General features: G+C 38.7%; 2 protein-coding genes across 4 annotated transcripts; one reads left to right on the top strand and one right to left on the bottom strand.

The window, feature by feature from the left end:
- Positions 1-306: 306 nt before the first annotated feature.
- Positions 307-2,491, top strand: LOC117806108 (ankyrin repeat domain-containing protein 66). Of its 2 annotated transcripts, none has more exons than XM_034674798.1 (3): positions 307-566; positions 1,802-2,054; positions 2,237-2,491. In XM_034674798.1, exons 1-3 carry the CDS (start codon positions 428-430, stop codon positions 2,379-2,381), a joined length of 537 nt encoding a protein of 178 aa, XP_034530689.1. In that variant the 5' UTR covers positions 307-427; the 3' UTR covers positions 2,382-2,491. The 2 variants fall into 2 exon arrangements, with proteins under 2 accessions (XP_034530689.1, XP_034530690.1); XM_034674799.1 differs by having other exon boundaries at positions 318-566; positions 1,826-2,054.
- On the bottom strand, positions 2,073-16,214 carry adgrf3a (adhesion G protein-coupled receptor F3a). Of its 2 annotated transcripts, XM_034674787.1 has the most exons (18): positions 16,103-16,214; positions 15,237-15,291; positions 15,134-15,146; positions 14,878-15,006; positions 14,643-14,795; positions 14,430-14,536; positions 14,250-14,308; positions 14,041-14,165; positions 11,812-12,027; positions 11,294-11,530; positions 11,066-11,203; positions 9,853-9,967; positions 9,668-9,746; positions 9,171-9,347; positions 5,092-6,429; positions 4,965-5,006; positions 2,799-2,834; positions 2,073-2,710 (listed from the first exon to the last, which is right to left on the bottom strand). In XM_034674787.1, the coding sequence occupies exons 2-18, from the start codon at positions 15,282-15,284 to the stop codon at positions 2,660-2,662; spliced, it is 3,063 nt and encodes a 1,020-aa protein (XP_034530678.1). In that variant the 5' UTR covers positions 15,285-15,291; positions 16,103-16,214; the 3' UTR covers positions 2,073-2,659. The 2 variants fall into 2 exon arrangements, with proteins under 2 accessions (XP_034530678.1, XP_034530679.1); XM_034674788.1 differs by lacking the exon at positions 15,134-15,146.
- Between the last annotated feature and the right edge of the window lie 1,621 nt (positions 16,215-17,835).

Below are 17,835 nucleotides of genomic sequence, written 5' to 3'. Positions count from 1 at the left end.
GATTTAACATTTAGGTTTAGCATTTAGATTTAATAACATTTCATTTTCTTGTGAAAAATATATGAAGTTAAAATACTTCATATATTTTTCACAAGAAAATTAACTGTGAAGAAGATCACAAATATTCCTCTAGCCTAAATGTGATTAAAAAAAAAAAAAAGAGACTTAAAAAATCACTCTACATTGTTATGACGTTTTGGTGTTAAACGTCGAGAAGTGTTGCTGTTATTTTCAGTGTGCACAACTTTACAAACGGCGCCCCATAACTATTGTACCATTTAGTATAAATACCTGTCTGCCTGGAGGAAGTGAGAGAAGCTTCATACCCTCTCTACAGCAGGTGGCAGCATCACCGTTCACTGGGTCAGGGACGCACTCCGCTCCTTCTTGTGTTGATAAACTGTTGCTAGGGAACCAATGTGACGAGATGACTGAGTTGCACCAGGCAGCAGCAGCGGGGAGTTTCGACCAAGTTGAGGAGATTCTCCGGCAAAATAGATGCGACCCAAATCAGAAGGACATCGACTGGAACTCCAAGACGCCTCTCCACTGGGCAGCAGCTAAAGGTGGTTTGAAATAAGTGAAAAGGTTCCCTTTTTCCTCTCTGATACACCTAACCACAGGCTTTTTCCGTTATTAGTTTCATAGTCTGACGCCATGTAGGTCGAATACTGCTTTGTTTTGCACAAAGAATGAGTCTAACATACCCTGGAAGTTAACTTCCAAATATGTACTTATATTACACCTTGTGGGACATTATTCTTAAAATATGTCAAGCTTTTACATGTGTTTAAATCAAAGACAAATTATCAAAATACACCAACATAGACAACAAAAGGCACAACTTCCCTGCATTGTACTTCTGTTTAAAACACTGTTTTTAGGTTTTAACTTTTTTTTATTTTTGCTGCAATCAACATGACAAAAGAACATAAAGCTTCTCAACTGACTAGTCTGGTTACATAAAAACTTAAAATGAATTTTAAAGAATTGTTTTGGGTTTTAAAATGATGAATGTAGGTGTTAACCTGGACATTAAAAGGGCGAGCACTCTGGGTGTTTTTAAAAGTAAACTTAAGACTTACCTTTTTAATCTAGCTTTTAATTTGGAGTCATTTCTTTTTAGCCCTGAATTGCATTGACATATATTTATCTTATTTAATTATTTATTTCTCTATTTATTTCTTGCATTCATCTGATCTTGATAACGTTACCTTATTTTTACCTTTTCTTTCCAGTATAAATAATTTTATTAATTTTACTGTATTGATTTTATTTTATTTTTAAGTATTTTATTTATAATAATGCCTTTTATAATTTTACCATTGCTGTTGTTTTCTGTCTCTGTTATTCTGTGAGCACTTTGGGCTGCATGTTTATATGTATGAAAGGTGCTTTATAAATAAAGTTGAGTTGAGTTGAATAACCTTTAAGAAATAATTTCTCAATGCTTTATAAAATGCATATATTTTTTGTTAATCAATTTGTTTATAAGATGTTTGAATATCCTGTCAACAATGTTAATTTCAAGTTCCCACAGGCCTACATGTTATCACAAAACCTTTTGTTTGACCAAACTAACACCATTATTACATTTACATCTAAAATTTAAATTGATCAAAGCAATATTATGCTGTTTCAAAAATATAATACCATAACATAAATTATTGTTTATCTGATCCATATATTTCTTTATACTTTAGTAACGTTTCTTTTCCTTAACAGCCGTCTTCAGTTGACTTACTGGATCTATGTTGTTCTGCATTGTGCTCTGTTTCTTATGATTCTCTATGCACATTAGATCACTCTGTGATGCCTTTCCCAGGACATGCAGAAATAGTGAGGATCCTGATTGAGCATGGAGCCAGGCCGTGTCTGATGACAGAGCATGGATGGACGGCTGCACACTTGGCTGCAGAGTCCGGTCGGCTGGCTGTGCTGCGGCTGCTTCACTCGCTCCATGCTCCTATAGACAAGGAGGACTTCTGTGGAGACAAACCAGTACGCATAGCAGAAATATACGGACACCAGGACTGTGTTGGATACCTTAAAAAGTATGACATGAAGCCCAGTTTTTCAATCCAATACATTCATACATACTTTATTATCATACTTATGTTATAATTACATATTTTCAGTAAAACACAAAGCTCTTCTGTCAAATACAAACTCTAATAACCCTGCAATGTTGTATATCAGGCACACAAGTAATGTTGCCTGTTTTTGTGTGTTGCAGAGCAGAAACTGAGTGTCAGGCCTACCGCAAGATGGCCGCCCAAAAAGGTATTATTCTGGATGACACAGATGAGGAGTGGGGAGAACACGGCAAAGAAAAAGAAGAAAGCAGGATCTCTCAAAGCAACACTCGGACACAGGCTTAGCTTCTCTACACAACAAAGCCTTCAGCTTTTTACTCTACAGCATTTCTGTTACATTGCATTGATAATTATTTGAAACGTGTCATAAACAGTATTACTTTTACCACACTTTTCATTATTGTATAGTTTCATTTGAAAGGTGTGAAATATTCTCCGTCAGAAACACACATTTCTACTAAAATACTTTCTTTAAAAGATTAAACTAACTTAAGATGAAACACATCTATGATTTAATGTGTACTGTATAAATGAGTTTTTATTTCAGGACATGTTTGACTGATTCACTTCTTCACAGATGAGTCAGTGCAGCTGTCAGGGGTTGATGCTGGAGCCTGGAGTGCAGAAAAGAAGGGCGTGTAAAACTTGTTAATAACCATTACGGTGTTATACATTCAAGCAAACAAGATCTGTTAGACTTACTTTGAGTTTTAGACGTCTCAGGAGTTCCTCTCGGGTCTGTCAGAATTAGATAAGAATGTTTTAATAACGTTACCTGCTTGTGGTTCATAACATTTCATAACAAATATTTAACTTCTTTATTATTTTACATGAGTAGCTTGTGGAAATGCATTGGTTACAGTGTACTCTCTAATTCTGTGATCAGGCCCAATAATGCCTCCAATTTGAAACATGTATTCACAGATATTTGTCAGTGATTGAATACAAGGACCATTGTAGCTTTTCGCATCCTGAAACACGATGTTTTCTTCTTAGCTTAAAGGTACAGTGTGTAAAATGTAGCTGCATTTAGCAGACAAGACAGGGAGAAATGGAATATAATATTCATACGTATGTTTAAATGAGTGCATAATCACCTGAATGTAAAAGCTATTTTATTTTTGTTAACTTAGAATGAGCTATTTATATCTACATTAGCAGCAGGCCCTCTTCCACAGAGGCTGCCGTCTTACTCTGCCATGTTTCTACAGTAGCATTGGATGGATAAACTAACAGCCGCACGCATTTTTGTATTAAAGGTGACATATCATGCAAAATGGACTTTTTAATGGTTCTCTACCTGAAATATGTTTCCCTGGCATGTCTACAAACCCCCCGAGAATGAAAAAAATCCATTCTGCCCCTGTTCTGATTTCTCCACCTTTCTGTAAATGTGTGTGAAACGAGCCGTTTCAGACTTCAGTGTTTTTGTTACGTAACAACAATATCCGGTCTGTCACAGAGTCAGAGCTCGGAGCTTGTTCAGCCCATAGACTGTATAAACTAATACTGAATCCCCCCTCCGTTTTTCATTACCTGCACAAATGTGTGCTAACAAGGAGCTTAGGAGGGAGGCATGCTAGTTGTAGGCTGTCTTAATAAACACAAAGGTCGGTTTTACTCCCCACGTCTGCAGATTTGAAGATTTGGTGGATGATTTTTATTTATCATGGATAAGTGCTAGCGCTAGTTAGCATAGCTACATAGCTACATGTCGTAGCTGTAGCTGTGTAACAAGACACACGTCTACATACTGACAAATAAAACAACAAGAAACACTAAATCTGTGACCAATCCTTCAGAAAAGGTCCCGCTGCCTTTCTGGCAGAGGTCGGTTTTACTCCCCACGTCTGCAGATTTGAAGATCTAGTGGATGATTTTTATTTATCATGGATAAGTGCTAGCGCTAGTTAGCATAGCCACATAGCTACATGTTCGTAGCTGTGTACCAAGACACACGTCGACATACCGATAAATAAAACAACAAGAAACACTAAATCTGTGACCAATCGTTCAGAAAGGTCCTGCTACAGGCGCCTCTCCGTCAGGATCAGATTCTGGATCAGATTCAGAGGGTTGAAGTAACGTGATCTCTGAGCAGCCGTGTATATTCAGCCAACATGTAAACATTAGATCAACGTGCTGGAGAGCCGAGGCACATCCACTTCCTGAGGGGGCGTGGTCAGAGAGAAAACAGACTGTTCTGAGGAGGACTGAAGAAGAGGGGTTTTCAGGCAGACCAAAATCTGATTTCAAAGTGTTTTTTTGAGCATAAACTTTAAAGACATGTTTTGGGGACCTCTTAGACCAATATATATTGATGAAAAAAGCGTGATATGTCACCTTTAAGAAGGTTGCTGAAAATGTTGTTGTATGCAGATAGAGAAATGAGCAGGTCAGACTGAGATTGTTTTTTTTAAGCAGGCTGTAAACATGTTTGACTTCCCTGTAAAGATGTGCAGTTTAGAATGGGTGTGTATTTAGCTTCCAGGGCTCTGAGCCAGCCTCATGTAGACACTCCAGAAAATAAAGTTTTTAGCACTTCTGTAAGATGAGAATTTCCCTAAGGGGACATTACAGTCCAAAGTCTTGTTTTTATTTCTCTGCTTGGCTCTGATAGGGTTTCCTTGGCCTTTGAAGCCAGCCTCAACTATTGGTGAATTAAGGAACTGCAGCTTTTTGCATTTAGCACATGCTTCCCGTCTTATCACCAGAGGATGCTGCTTCATTTCTACTTGGGTTACTGACCAAATCGATTCTGGTCTATTGAGGCCCATTGACTCCCCTGCTGATGCACTAAAAGGATACAACAGAACCAAACAACAATACAGCTTTTGTGATTTAGGTTGGCATGTTAAACTTCCTTACCATTGTGTCTCCCAGGTATATGGTCAACAGGATGTACAAACCCTGCAAACGAAATGGCAGAATAGATTGGAGAATGTCTTAATTTATTCATTTCTTTTGCACTTTTTTGAGGCTACATTGATCTTACCTGGAATGCATTCAGCAGAATGAAGACATAATTAGTAAAGTAGGCTATGGCTCCAAATTTGAGGTCAAGAAACGTCACAGCGAACCCAAAGATCCAAGTCACACCAAAGATTGGTGTGAGAAGAACAACTGTCCTCATGACAGTTACGGCAGCTCTTTTGTCTTTATCACAAGCTGGTGCTGCATTTTTAGGGAGATCCAAAAGCTTTAAAATAACCACCACCATGGAGATCATGTTGAAGAAAGCAATGGTACCAACTGGTATGATAAATGCATGGATTGAACCTTGAAAAGGTGCATTGTAAACTAGCCAACAAGTATCTTTGGAGTAGTAATGGCCTTCAGCTCCTGCCTTGTTTGCAAGAAACGTGGCAGTAACAATTATCAAAGGACACATGTAGCCCATGAGAATTGACAACCTCAGGTAAGTTTTCTTGCTCATATTATGGAAGAGGAAAACTGTCTGGTGAAGAAGCGTGCTGCTCAGCCACAACATCCAAAAGAACATGGCCAGGTAGAAGAAATGCTTCAGTACCACCAAGGTCTTGCACCAGATTAGAGATAGATCATGTGGCTTAGAAGAGGCTAAGAAGCAGCAATCTGCAACTAACAAACACAGGCAAATGTTGACTTGTGCAGTGTGGCGAAAATATGAAGTACTTGTCTTGACCATGGCACTCCAGACGATCATTTCTATCACAAGGCAAATAGTGAGTGAAAAGACTGATATAGAAAGTCCAACGTAGGTTATCTCTGTTGACCAACGAACTTCCAAAGGAGCCTTCCCCATCAGAATGGCAAACGAGGACAAATGCTCGCAGACGCAGACACCTTCAGAATCTGTCTCCCACTTCCATTCACACTTATGTGTCGACCAGCCGCGGGTTTGGTTGTCCCACGCGACACAGATCATCAGAACGTTGCGAGGTCTCGGCTGGAGCAATTCAAATTTGATTTCAACCTCAACTGAATCAGCTAGGTCCCTCTCAGTAGTTGTGGATACTACAAAGCTGTTAGGGATGTAATCATCACGGTTATTAGGCAAATACTTTTGTAATTCTTTAAACGCAGCTGTTTTTACAATGCCATAGTTCGAACCTTTGAGTTTGACAGTGGTATTGAACACCTTGTTGATACATGATGACTTGTTTGTGCAGTTGTCTGTGGCTACCTCTACATTTTTTTTCTCATAGCCCTGTGTTATGTTTGTCACGTGAATTAACTGCTCAACAGAACTCAGATATCTCTCTGCCAGTGAGGTGTTGCCTTCGTCTGCTTTGGTGTTCCATGAATCGTGAAGAGACTTTTCCAATAGATTGCTGGATGAGCCCACTAAGTCCTGCAAAGAAGAGAGCTGGTTTTAATTGTGGTTGACTCTAATACAGTCTGTTTACAGCAAGAACATTTTCCCCTAGTTGTATAAAATGATTAAAACAGAAAACTGTGTGTCTTTAAATAAACTGTGTATTTCTGGTATTCATGAGATTTAGGTTCTGGTTGATTTGAAGCTTGTAAAAGCAAGTACAACTGTAGCTAACACTCTGCTTTACAAAACAAAAGCAACTTGTAAAACTGTCCTCATGCTGTGAAGAAGTCAGGAAACAATGTACCATTTCTAACATGCATAATAAATCATGATCTGATTCCATGCTGCATGAGGGGATCAATGTATTACTCATCATGGTACGTCTCCACTATATAAGCCACAACTTGATTAACCAGGTATGCTTTATTGTGAAGCAACTGCGGGCAACATTTGGTTCTCATTATGAATTACTTTATGTAGTTTCATCATGGTGTAGAATTCCACAGGAGCTGTTTCTTATCTTAAGTTATTTTTTAGTTCAGTTGGTTACTGTACAGTCATGGCCAAAAGTTTTGAGAATGACACAACTATTAATTTTCACAAATTCTGCTGTTTCAGTTTTTATAATGGCAATTTGCATATACTCCAGAATGTTATGAGGAGTGATCAGCTCAACTGCAATTAATTGCAAAGTCCCTCTTTGCCTTGAAAATGAACTTCATCACCAAAAACACATTTCCACTGCATGCATTTCAGCCCTGCCACAAAAGGACCAGCTAACATCATTTCAATGACACACAGGTGTCACACACATTAACACAGGTGTGGGTGTTGATGAGGACAAGGCTGGCGATCAATCTGTCATGATTGAGTGACTGGACACTTTAAAAGGAAGATGGTGCATGACACCATTGTTCCTCATCTGTTAGCCATGGTTACCTGCAAGGAAACACGTGCAGCCATCATTGCATTGCACAAAAAGGGCCCAACAGGGAAGTTTATAGCAGCGAGTAAGATTGCACCTCAGTCAACCGTCTATCCAATTATCAAGAACTTCAAGGAGAGAGGTTCAATTGTGGCCAAACAGGCTCCAGGGCGCCCAAGAAAGTCCAGCAAGCGCCAGGATCGTCTCCTGAAGGTGTTACAGCTGCGGGATCGGGCCACCACCAGTGCAGAGCTTGCTCAGGAATGGCAGCAGGCAGGTGTGAGTGCATCTGCACGCACAGTGAGGCGAAGACTTTTGGAGGAAGGCCTGGTGTCAAGGAGGGCAGCAAAGAAGCCACTTCTCTCCAGTAAAAACATCAGGGACAGACTGATATTCTGCAGAGGGTACAGGGACTGGACTGCTGAGGACTGGGGTAAAGTCATTTTCTCTGATGAATCCCCTTTCCCATTGTTTGGGGCATCTGGAGGAAGGCTTGTTCGGAGAAGACGAGGTGAGCACTACCATCAGTCCTGTCTCTTGCCAACAGTGAAGCATCCTGAGACCATTCATGTGTGGGGTTGCTTTTCGGTCAAGGGAGTGGGCTCTCTCACAATCTTGCCTAAAAACACAGCCATGAATAAAGAATGGTACCAGAAGGTCCTCCGAGAGCAACTTCTCCCAACCATCCAAGGGCAGTTTGGTGATGAAGAATGCCTTTTCCAGCATGATGGAGCACCTTGCCATAAAGCAAAAGTCATAACAAAGAAGCTCAGGGAACAAAACATTAAGATTTTGGGCCCTTGGCCAGGAAACTACCCAGATCTTAATCCCATTGAGAACTTGTGGTCAATCCTCAAGAGATTGACAGTATGCCAGGGAGAATTGCAGAGGTCTTGAAAAAGAAGGGTCAACACTGCAGATATTGACTTATTGCATGAATTCTGTGTAATTCTCAATAAAAGCTTTTGATACTTATGAAATGCTTCTAATTGTATTTCATTATACCATAGAAACATCTGACAAAAACACCTAAAAACCCTGAAACAGCAGACTTTGTGAAAATGTAATATTTGTGTCATTCTCAAAACTTTTGGCCATGACTGTACTCCTGTCTCCCACGAAACAACCTCAACAAACTTCAGCTGATCCAGAGTGCCAGCCAGACTCATAACCAGGTCTAACAGGAGAGAACACATTACACCCATTTTAAAATCACGCCTTTGTGTAACCTTAGATCCTCCGGTAGGTCTGTACTAACTATTCCTCACTCAAACTGCAAAACTAAAGGTGATCGAGCCTTTTCTGTTCGGGCTCATAAGTTGTGGAAGGACCTGCTGGAGGAGATCAGGGAAGCCAATTAAGTCACTTTTAAAAACTCACTATTTTAGACCTGCTTTTTATTGATTTCATGGTTTATTGTTTTTATGCTTGTTTTAATACTTTGGTTGGGTAATAAAATGTTATTAATTGATGCCTACTGCCTTTTTAATTAGTTGTAAAGTGCTTTGTAACTTCTTATGAAAAGGACTATATAAATAAAGGTATTATTATAATTATTATGTCAGTGCCCAAGTTAGACCACCCCAGTCAAAAAAGTCTGGGCAGGCCCCTGGAACCAGTAACCGCTGCAATGAGGAATAAAGCCTCTTTACATGGGGCGTTGGCTTAGTACATAAACATCTCATGTCGTCTGAGTTATTTTTGCATTTGGATTTCATTGCAATCTCATGAAAACTTTGACCTTAAATGGTATAAAAATATGATCTGGTTTCATGAAAATCTTCTGGTTTATACCTTTCAGTAGTCCCACTTTGACCTCTGTACAGGTGATCATGCAGGTTGTACTTACATCCACCACGTCATCCTGCTGTTTGAGGATTTTGTGACTCAGAGTGAAAAGCACGTTAATTGATGTATTTAAGTTTGGGAAAGTGTCGATGGTCTCTGCGTTGTTTGTGGCATTCTCAAGGAAGGAGAAAACCTCTGCAGCATTTTTATGGATTGAGTCGAGTCCAATGTCGACAATCTGTGACAACAAATGATGATTTAAGGATTATGATTCTGGTTCAGTTTAAATAAACAGCACATGACAGGATATCCAAAAAGCTGAAGCTAACATTCCTTTCCTAAAATATCCATTCATGCAAAAACAGACGATCTTATCTGTTAAAAAAATGTATACAGTATTTCATTTAAAAATAGATCTTTCTTCTTAAAGTAAGTTATTAAAGTTTGCTTCCTCAAGTTAGTGCTCTTTTTCCTGCTCCAGTGTGTTGCTTCGATGTGAGTCATGAATGAATGAATGCATGATTTTAAATCCCTCACTGTGACTAAAGTCAGACTTACATTTGCTTGAAACAGCACAGCATTCAAGTCAGAGTTCACACACTCTGAAACCTCAGGTTCCCATGATGCCTCTGAAGTGCTGAAAGACGAATTGACAAGTCAGTCAAAGGAAAATAAATGAAAATATATTTTTTAAAGCTTCTAGGTAATCAGCAGATAAATGAAATCATTGGTTTCAGTCATACCCATTGTTGCACTTCCTTCGTCTTTGTCCAGCTTTGTTCTTGCATCTTAATTTTGCGGTAGATCCAGCTTTGGTTTTTTGCCAGTCACCTTCAGCTTCACAGAATTTATCATTTTCTATTTTGAAGGAGTGAGATAAGTGTTGATTTATCATTGGAACATGTCAACCAAAAGGAAATCTGGATAGAGCTTACTTCAGGAGAACAAGATGTTAATCTGTTTAGGCACGTGAGGAACATTTCCATCTGATAATATTTCATCTAATATAAATAATGTCAAATATCATCAATCACTGTGAAAAAATGTGTTAAATAAATTTAACTCAAGTTCACAACCAATGACTGTTTTTTTAAGAAAATACCAAATTAATGTTTTATTGACACATTCTTATAGTCAACTTTATTTATTTGACTTTTTATTGTCTTATTATTTCCTTATCCATTTATTATTTTAATGTTCTATTTCATCTGATGTGATGTCATCTTCTTAAAAACCTCCTTGTTGTCCTTTAATGCTCCTATTTCATTTCATTTCATTTCTTTTTAAAATACATTTCTATAACAATGATTTATTGGTCTACTGCTTCATCACTTTATTCTGTTGAATTTGCAATTATTCTTTTTAACCTTTCGCATTGTATTTTGTTTTTTGCATTGTTAGATTTTCGTCACTTCTTTCTTTCTGTTAAAGGTTCATTCTGTCATCAGAATCCTGCCATGCTTTGTTTGTCAAAGCACCTTATAAACATTTGCTTTTAAAGATGCTATATACATGAAAGTTATTATCATTATTATATTCTTCTTCTTGTGTAATCTTAATTTCTGTATGATTGTAATATCTCTCATTTTGGAGCTACATAATTGATCAATTTTATTATTTTGCGTAATAAATTTTCATGTAATTTTATTTAGTACTGCTAAGATGCACTACTGGACAAACATTTGCAAAGTTCACCCTTGAGTTTCTATCACATATGCACTTCTGAAAGCACTGCACTGATCACACGTCTCCCTCAGACTGAAGTCTTTCCAGTCAGACGAGGAGGGTGATGGACAGGGGGAAGGAGTCTCAGAAAGCAGGACGTGACATCTAAAGCAAGCTGCTAAAGCCACACTGTAATGTTTAAAACATGAGGCCAGACAAAGCAAAAGAGACCCATGACAAAGCAAGTCTGTAGCATCAATATTTGAAAAAAAAAAACCAATGTATACATACCACGTATCAATTGGATATCTATTGAAGCATTTGTGGATTGATTGCACCTGTTCTTAAAAGTGCATGTCAACTGAGGCACGATTGGGCTGCAGCGTACTACCGTTTCAGCTATGTAAACATCTGCTTCCTTAGTAGAACCTTGAAAATAAAGAGGTATCTCAGTTTCATAACGGTTTATGAAAATGATTTACATAAAAGAAGAAGAAGGTGACAAGAACATGTATTTACCAGGTTTTATTGCTGTATCACTACAGCTGCTCCATGTCACAGAATACTTTTCGCTGCTCTTCCCTATCTCACATCTGACTCTTATATTTAGTAATTCTGAGCCAGGTCGGCAATGTGGGAAACTTGGATCTGTGCTGATGTAAATGTTTGGCTTGAGGCACACGTCCAGTACACTGCTGGCTTTGTGAGATAAGGTGCATGACTCTGTCTCCTGACTGTACACACATGTGTACTCTCCTGTGGAGAGAGAGAAATAAAGGAGTAAGCTATTTTTCGATTGTTCAGATTGTGTTTGTGATCAAAAATAAACATTCCCAGTGAAAATCCAGTGAAATGATTTAAAGGTTATGCTGATGCTGGTGGAGCTGCTCCTCCAGATTCATATTCTATTTTTTAAAATATAGAATTAAATATTACACAGATTTAGAATTGCTCTCCAATCCCACTGTAAACCTCATGATGCTGTGGAGTAAATATAATGTTAATACAAATAAATGGTAAATAAGTGGTAAATGTACCTGCCCACAGCTCTGATGTGCGTCTGAGTGAGATGCTGCTCCCCAGACTTTCTGTCGTCACTATCGACTCAGTGCCAGTCAGTATGTCAAATACTCTATTGTTTCTTTTCAGCTGCCAGGTTACAGCAGCATCCAGCGTCTGCTGGACTGAGCATCTGAGGTTCTGCTCCCCGTTGTAAGGCACAGGTTCGTGAGGCATGTCTAACTGGACAACACCTGCAAAAATAAAAGTGGAATTATTAAAGCAAATGCTGTCTAAGAGGTAAAATGTCTGTATGTGCACTTTATGAGGTAAACATGTGGTAGGAGTGTTCCTTGTTTCCAAAAAGAAACATTTGACACAGATGGTCTGGTTACTATTGCAAATGATTTAGATTAAATAAATACCATTTCAGATACTGTTTTTTACCTATGAGAAAATGCTAACATCATCAGGAAACACACTCAAATAATGCTGTTAATAAAATATTATTTAAAATAGGTAATGTGCCATGTGTTTACATCTCCTTAGGAGATTTAGAACATTTTAAAATTTGGCCTGGGGTCACGACAGTTCGTTCTGTGTGGAGTATGAATGTTCGTAACACATTTAGAAAAAGTCTAAGTATTTGAGATGTTTCAGTGACCAACTAGTCTAGTCAAGTAAATCCCTTTAAAGGTGTGTATTGTGCTCATTTCCATTGTCCCTCTGTCAGCTTTGTTGTAGCTTTACATGACAGCTCAAAAATCCTTTACTCATGTCTGATTAATGTCTTTGAAAACCCTCCTTTCAGCCTCTGTCTGAAACACTTCATTTAAAGCTGGGGTTGGTAATCAGATTTAGATACACTTTTTGTTATACTGGTTAAAATGATCTTTATGTCCTGATGGCAATCATTACATAATGTGTTCCTAGAAAAGAGGTAAAAAAAAGCTGCTATCTACAGCCGGAGTAAACCTGGGAAAACACCAACCAATCACCGTTTTTTGGGTCCCCAAATTTTAAACCAATCAAATCCCATCCTGCCGTTCTGCCCGCCTCCTGTGCGTACATTTCCCCAGCCTGCACTCCTTGTCCTCGTCCCCTGCCCCTGCTTCCCCTGCCTCTATTTACTGCCCCTCTCACTCCACCTCGGGCCTGTCCCCTCTGACCCGATGAGGTGCTTTGCTCAGGACTGTAGTCCGGATCAGAGTCTAAAAAGCTCTCACCACGGGGGCTCTGACAAGCAAAAAAATGAATGACATTCAGTAAGTCCTACAGAAATGTAGATGTATTGTAGCGTCTGTCCGGACGCTTTAGGGATGACGAGCCGGTTCGTGAACACGTTGATCTTTAATAACCGGTCACTGTCGGCCATGAACACGCCAACCAACAAAACAACAATCAGTGTTTGTATGAATGAAAAAGGTGGGGGGGGGGGGGGTGTTTTGGAGGAGCTCTGAGGGGAGGAGGGGAGGGGTTAGACGGAGCCCTGAGGACATGCTACATTCAAATTCATGCTAGTTTTCCAAGACTACCAACCCCAGCTTTAAGCTACTGTCCTTTCAGGCCCCTCTAGCACACTGGGACGCAGTACTTCAGAAGCCTCTTCCACTGTTGCCATGTTACAGTTACACAAGTTGTGTTTCTCCATTTCAAAGGAAAAATTATGAAATATGGCCATTTGTTTTAGACCACTTATCTGACCTGACTCAAAAAAATCCCCTGAAGAAGAACATAGCAGGAAGTTTCTGTTTGGTAGGTGTTACATTTATCATGCCCTTTTAAGGAGATTCACCAATCAGTGCTGTCACAATTTAACCATGTGTCTTCTGTGTAATTCACATGTGATGTTTTGAATAAGCTGTTCAAAGCAGCCTGCTGTCTCATCCTAGGACATTTCCAACACTTGTTTATCTCACCATTTGAAAATTTTCCCACATTTAGTATTGGCATCCAACATTTTCACTTATTATTTGTAAAATATGAAAAAGTATAATACCACCTCCTTAAGACATAAGTATTCATCATTTGGACTCCATGAGTATATTTATTATATTTTTGGCATTCCATCAAATCAAAAGTTTTCAGTCTAAGGCACAGCTGTCGGTCAACTAATCAGCATTGCACTGATAACTTCAGAGATTACAATTACATCTTGGTTTGTTAAAATTAATTTCTGTTTTATGAAAGATTAGAATTAGAGTAGACAATCCATAATATCTCACTAAAAACTAACCCTAGCATCCTACCATCCATCAGAACAGTACCTGTAGTTTCCAGAGCACAGGAAGATTCAAGTGTACTGCTCATATTTTGGGATTTTTCAATCAGATCTTGTGGTTCGACCTTTAATGCATAGGTGATTTCAAAGTCTGCGATAACACTTCCAACCCTTCAGTGAAAGAAAAAGGTTTCAGCTCATCTTGACAACAGAGAAAATATAGAACATATTCTGTTTGTTGTGCAAAGTAGATACCTGTATTTGGTGATTGTTAGACTGTCAAATCCCTTTATAGTGCTGTACACTGTTTTCATCTGAAAGGCAACACCTCATGACATTACATCATTGTTCATGCACTGAGTGGTGCCAAAGCACAGCTCTTAAATAGGACATTTCATTCCTGCACTTCAAGGTGCTGTTGGTTGTTTGTTTTACCTTTGTTAGCAGACCGTCATTACACGACTGATAGCTCTCGGAGGTATTTATTGCCAGACAATCCGAATAATTAGCTTCTTTCAGTATTATGGACCCCCTGACAGACACTGGGAAGAAAATGGTTGTCAGTATTTAGGACATGTTAAGGTTTGATAAAAGAAATTGACACATGCCATATAAATATGGAAAGATATGGCAGAAACAGCGACATACCTGTGTTTTTTGAAACGCACGTGTCAGACTGTTTTGAGAAGGTGCAATTCTGTTTGTCACAGCAGTCTGGGTGAGATTCACAGACTTCATCACTCCATCTGTGGTCCTCCTTACAGGTACACAGAAACATGCTGCCTGAGACATTCTTACAGGCTGGTGAGAAAAAAGCAAGGGTTAGAGTTAAAAAAGATCAGATGATGTTATATTTGGAATATTAAAAACAGAAGAAGTTTACTTGTTGTATTCTGGAGGTTGTTGACTGTCGGGGTTGTGGAATTGACAAAGGGTTTCAGTAGCTGTGTTAAGTTGTCGATGGCACTGAAGTCTATTTTCAGTTTGACATAGTACATCTGAGTTGAGTTGTCTAAAAGATTTAAAAAATAGACGACTTGAATTCAATGCAGTTTGAAACACCACACACACTTTTTTAGTTTGATAACAATTTCACACTGAAGATTCTGAATTCAACCTCAAAATACAGATGACTTTACCTTCTGCAGAGATCTGTAAAATCAAACAGGAATCATTTAGTTGAATGCAATTTAATGTTGCACATTTGAGATTAAAGATCTTAGTTGAAATCTTTGTAAGTACCTGACTGATGGCCTGTCCCAGGATGTAAATGAACATAAGGGTCCACATCCTGATCCTGCAAATAATCAGTAACATAAGAGATCATCTATTTTGGCCTGGTGATATCATTTAAGGCTTATAGGCAACATTAGCTTCCCTCTTTTTTTAATTCAAAACTAAGCAAGGATGTTAAATAAATCCTGCACTTTACCTTTTAGAGGCATGCCATCTTCTTTAATTCATCAGATATGTATCATTTTATGATTGTCTTGCAGTTTATCAATTAGTGCAGGATCACTGGTTGTAATCTTATGTTATTATGGTATCAGGTACTGTATCCTGAGCTACTCCATGATTCCTACCCTCAGTACAAAGCATAAAATAAATGCAGAAACACAAACACTAAATTCTGGTTGTGACGTAAATTGTAAAAGTTTGTTGTAGAGAAAATCATAATTGCTTAAAAATACCCTCATTAAAAATGCAGAAAATGTTGAGTTTGTTTCTGCATACAACTATTAACCTCTGTTAATAGAACTGTCAGTACCTTTGTCCTTAGGGCAAAATCTGAAAGTAGTTGTTTAATGGATGATTACATGACCACAGACATCCATTAAACCATCACCTCCAACTTTTGCTTTCAGGACGAAGGTACAGAGTCCCCTGCGCACAGAAAAGTTAAATACACATTTCTACCTTTTTTCAAGCAAAACAAAGATAAAAAAAATGTTCTATCATATTCTAAAATATATTCTCTTTTACTCTATTTTCATTAAACATGAATCAAATGTTTGGGAGACTTAACAGATGATGATGGTAAGAAACAGTATTTGAAATTTCAAGAAAAACATGACATGGTTGTTTTGGATATAGAGATCTAAGCTCACCTGTTTCCTTGGTTTGTATCAGTGAATCATCGCAGTAGTGTCTCAGGACATTAGTAGAGCCTGTCTGTGCCCACAAACGGCTGCAGCTCTGATGGAGCCGTGTCTACTTTAGCTTTCCAGGCAAACCGGAACATGAAACAAAATTCAGCTTTTGATGGGCCACAATAGATCATCAGTTACAGGTGGAGTTAGCGACAGGTATATGCAAAGTTAATAAGGCCATGATGGGAGTCTGATTTGACTTTCAAAACACAGACACAAAGCAGATATTCAGCCTTGTATTACTGTATTACGTATGTGGAAAATATACCTATGTCTCAGGTCAATCGTTAAAGGAGAATTCATAAATAACTGTAGAACAAGAGTTGCATCACTACCATAAGCTGCAGGATGCCAAACAATTGGGGTGGAAAAAACATTATTAAGTGCAGTCATATTTCAAAAAAAAGGACCCCTTTGGATTCCTTTTCATTATAAAACATAATATGTTGCACAAGGTGCTCTTCTAAAGGAAAAGAACTTGATGAGGAGTCGTTCAGGGTCCTTTTCCAGTGAAGGAAGCATGCACTTTATATACATGGGTTAGCGCTTTTCAGTGATCCTGTGGGGGGGAAATAGTGATAAAAAACCCTCAAGAGCATCTTTGATATGGAGAAAACACAAAATAGTTCCTCAATGAATCCCACTGGTGAGGACAGTAAGACGTTATGCCATTGAGGGGGCCCTGGTTGAAAACATTCTTTGCTCTGTCACCAGGAGCGTGGATCTGATCGTCTACCTTAAAATCGGGAACCAAGACTGGCTATTTCCCTTATCAGAGGTCGGTCTTGTGTTAAAATTAATTATAAAGACTGTGCTGCAACAGGCTGGTAGTAGCTTTATTTGCATTAAATGCAGCACATTTTCTTTTGTTTGAGTCTTAAAGGTGACTTATAATGCAAAATTGACTTTTTAATGGTTCTCTACCTGAAATATGTGTCCCTGGCATGTCTACAAACCCCCCGAGAATGAAAAGAATCCATTCTGCCCCTGTTCTGATTTCTCCACCTTTCTGTAAATGTGTGTGAAACGAGCCGTTTCAGACTTCCGTGTTTTTGTTACGTAAGAACAATATCCGGTCTGTCACGGAGTCAGAGCTCGGAGCTTGTTCAGCCCATAGACTGTATAAAATAATACTGAATCCCTCCTCCGTTTTTCATTCCCTGCACACGTGTTTGCTAACAAGGAGCTTAGGAGGGAGGCATGCTAGTTGTAGGCTGTCTTAATAAACACAAAGGTCGGTTTTACTCCCCACGTCTGCAGATTTGAAGATCTAGTGGATGATTTTTATTTGTCATGGATAAGTGCTAGCGCTAATTAGCATAGCCACATAGCTATATGTTCGTAGCTGTAGCTGTAGCTGTAGCTGTAGCTGTAGCTGTAGCTGTAGCTGTAGCTGTAGCTGTAGCTGTAGCTGTAGCTGTAGCTGTGTACCAAGACACACGTCGACATACTGACAAATAAAACAACAAGAAACACTAAATCTGTGACCAATCCTTCAGAAAAGGTCCTGCTCCCTTTCTGGTAGAGGTTGGTTTTACTCCCCACATCTGCAGATTTGAAGATCTAGTGGATGATTTTTATTTATCATGGATAAGTGCTAGCGCTAGTTAGCATAGCCACATAGCTACATGTTCGTAGCTGTGTACCAAGACACACGTCTACATATTGATAAATAAAACAACAAGAAACAC

The sequence above is a fragment of the Notolabrus celidotus genome, chromosome 22, assembly GCF_009762535.1.
Source record: "Notolabrus celidotus isolate fNotCel1 chromosome 22, fNotCel1.pri, whole genome shotgun sequence".
NCBI lineage: Eukaryota > Metazoa > Chordata > Actinopteri > Labriformes > Labridae > Notolabrus > Notolabrus celidotus.
The sequence above is the reverse complement of the archived record's forward strand: the minus strand, read 5'-3'. Positions and strand labels throughout refer to the sequence as shown.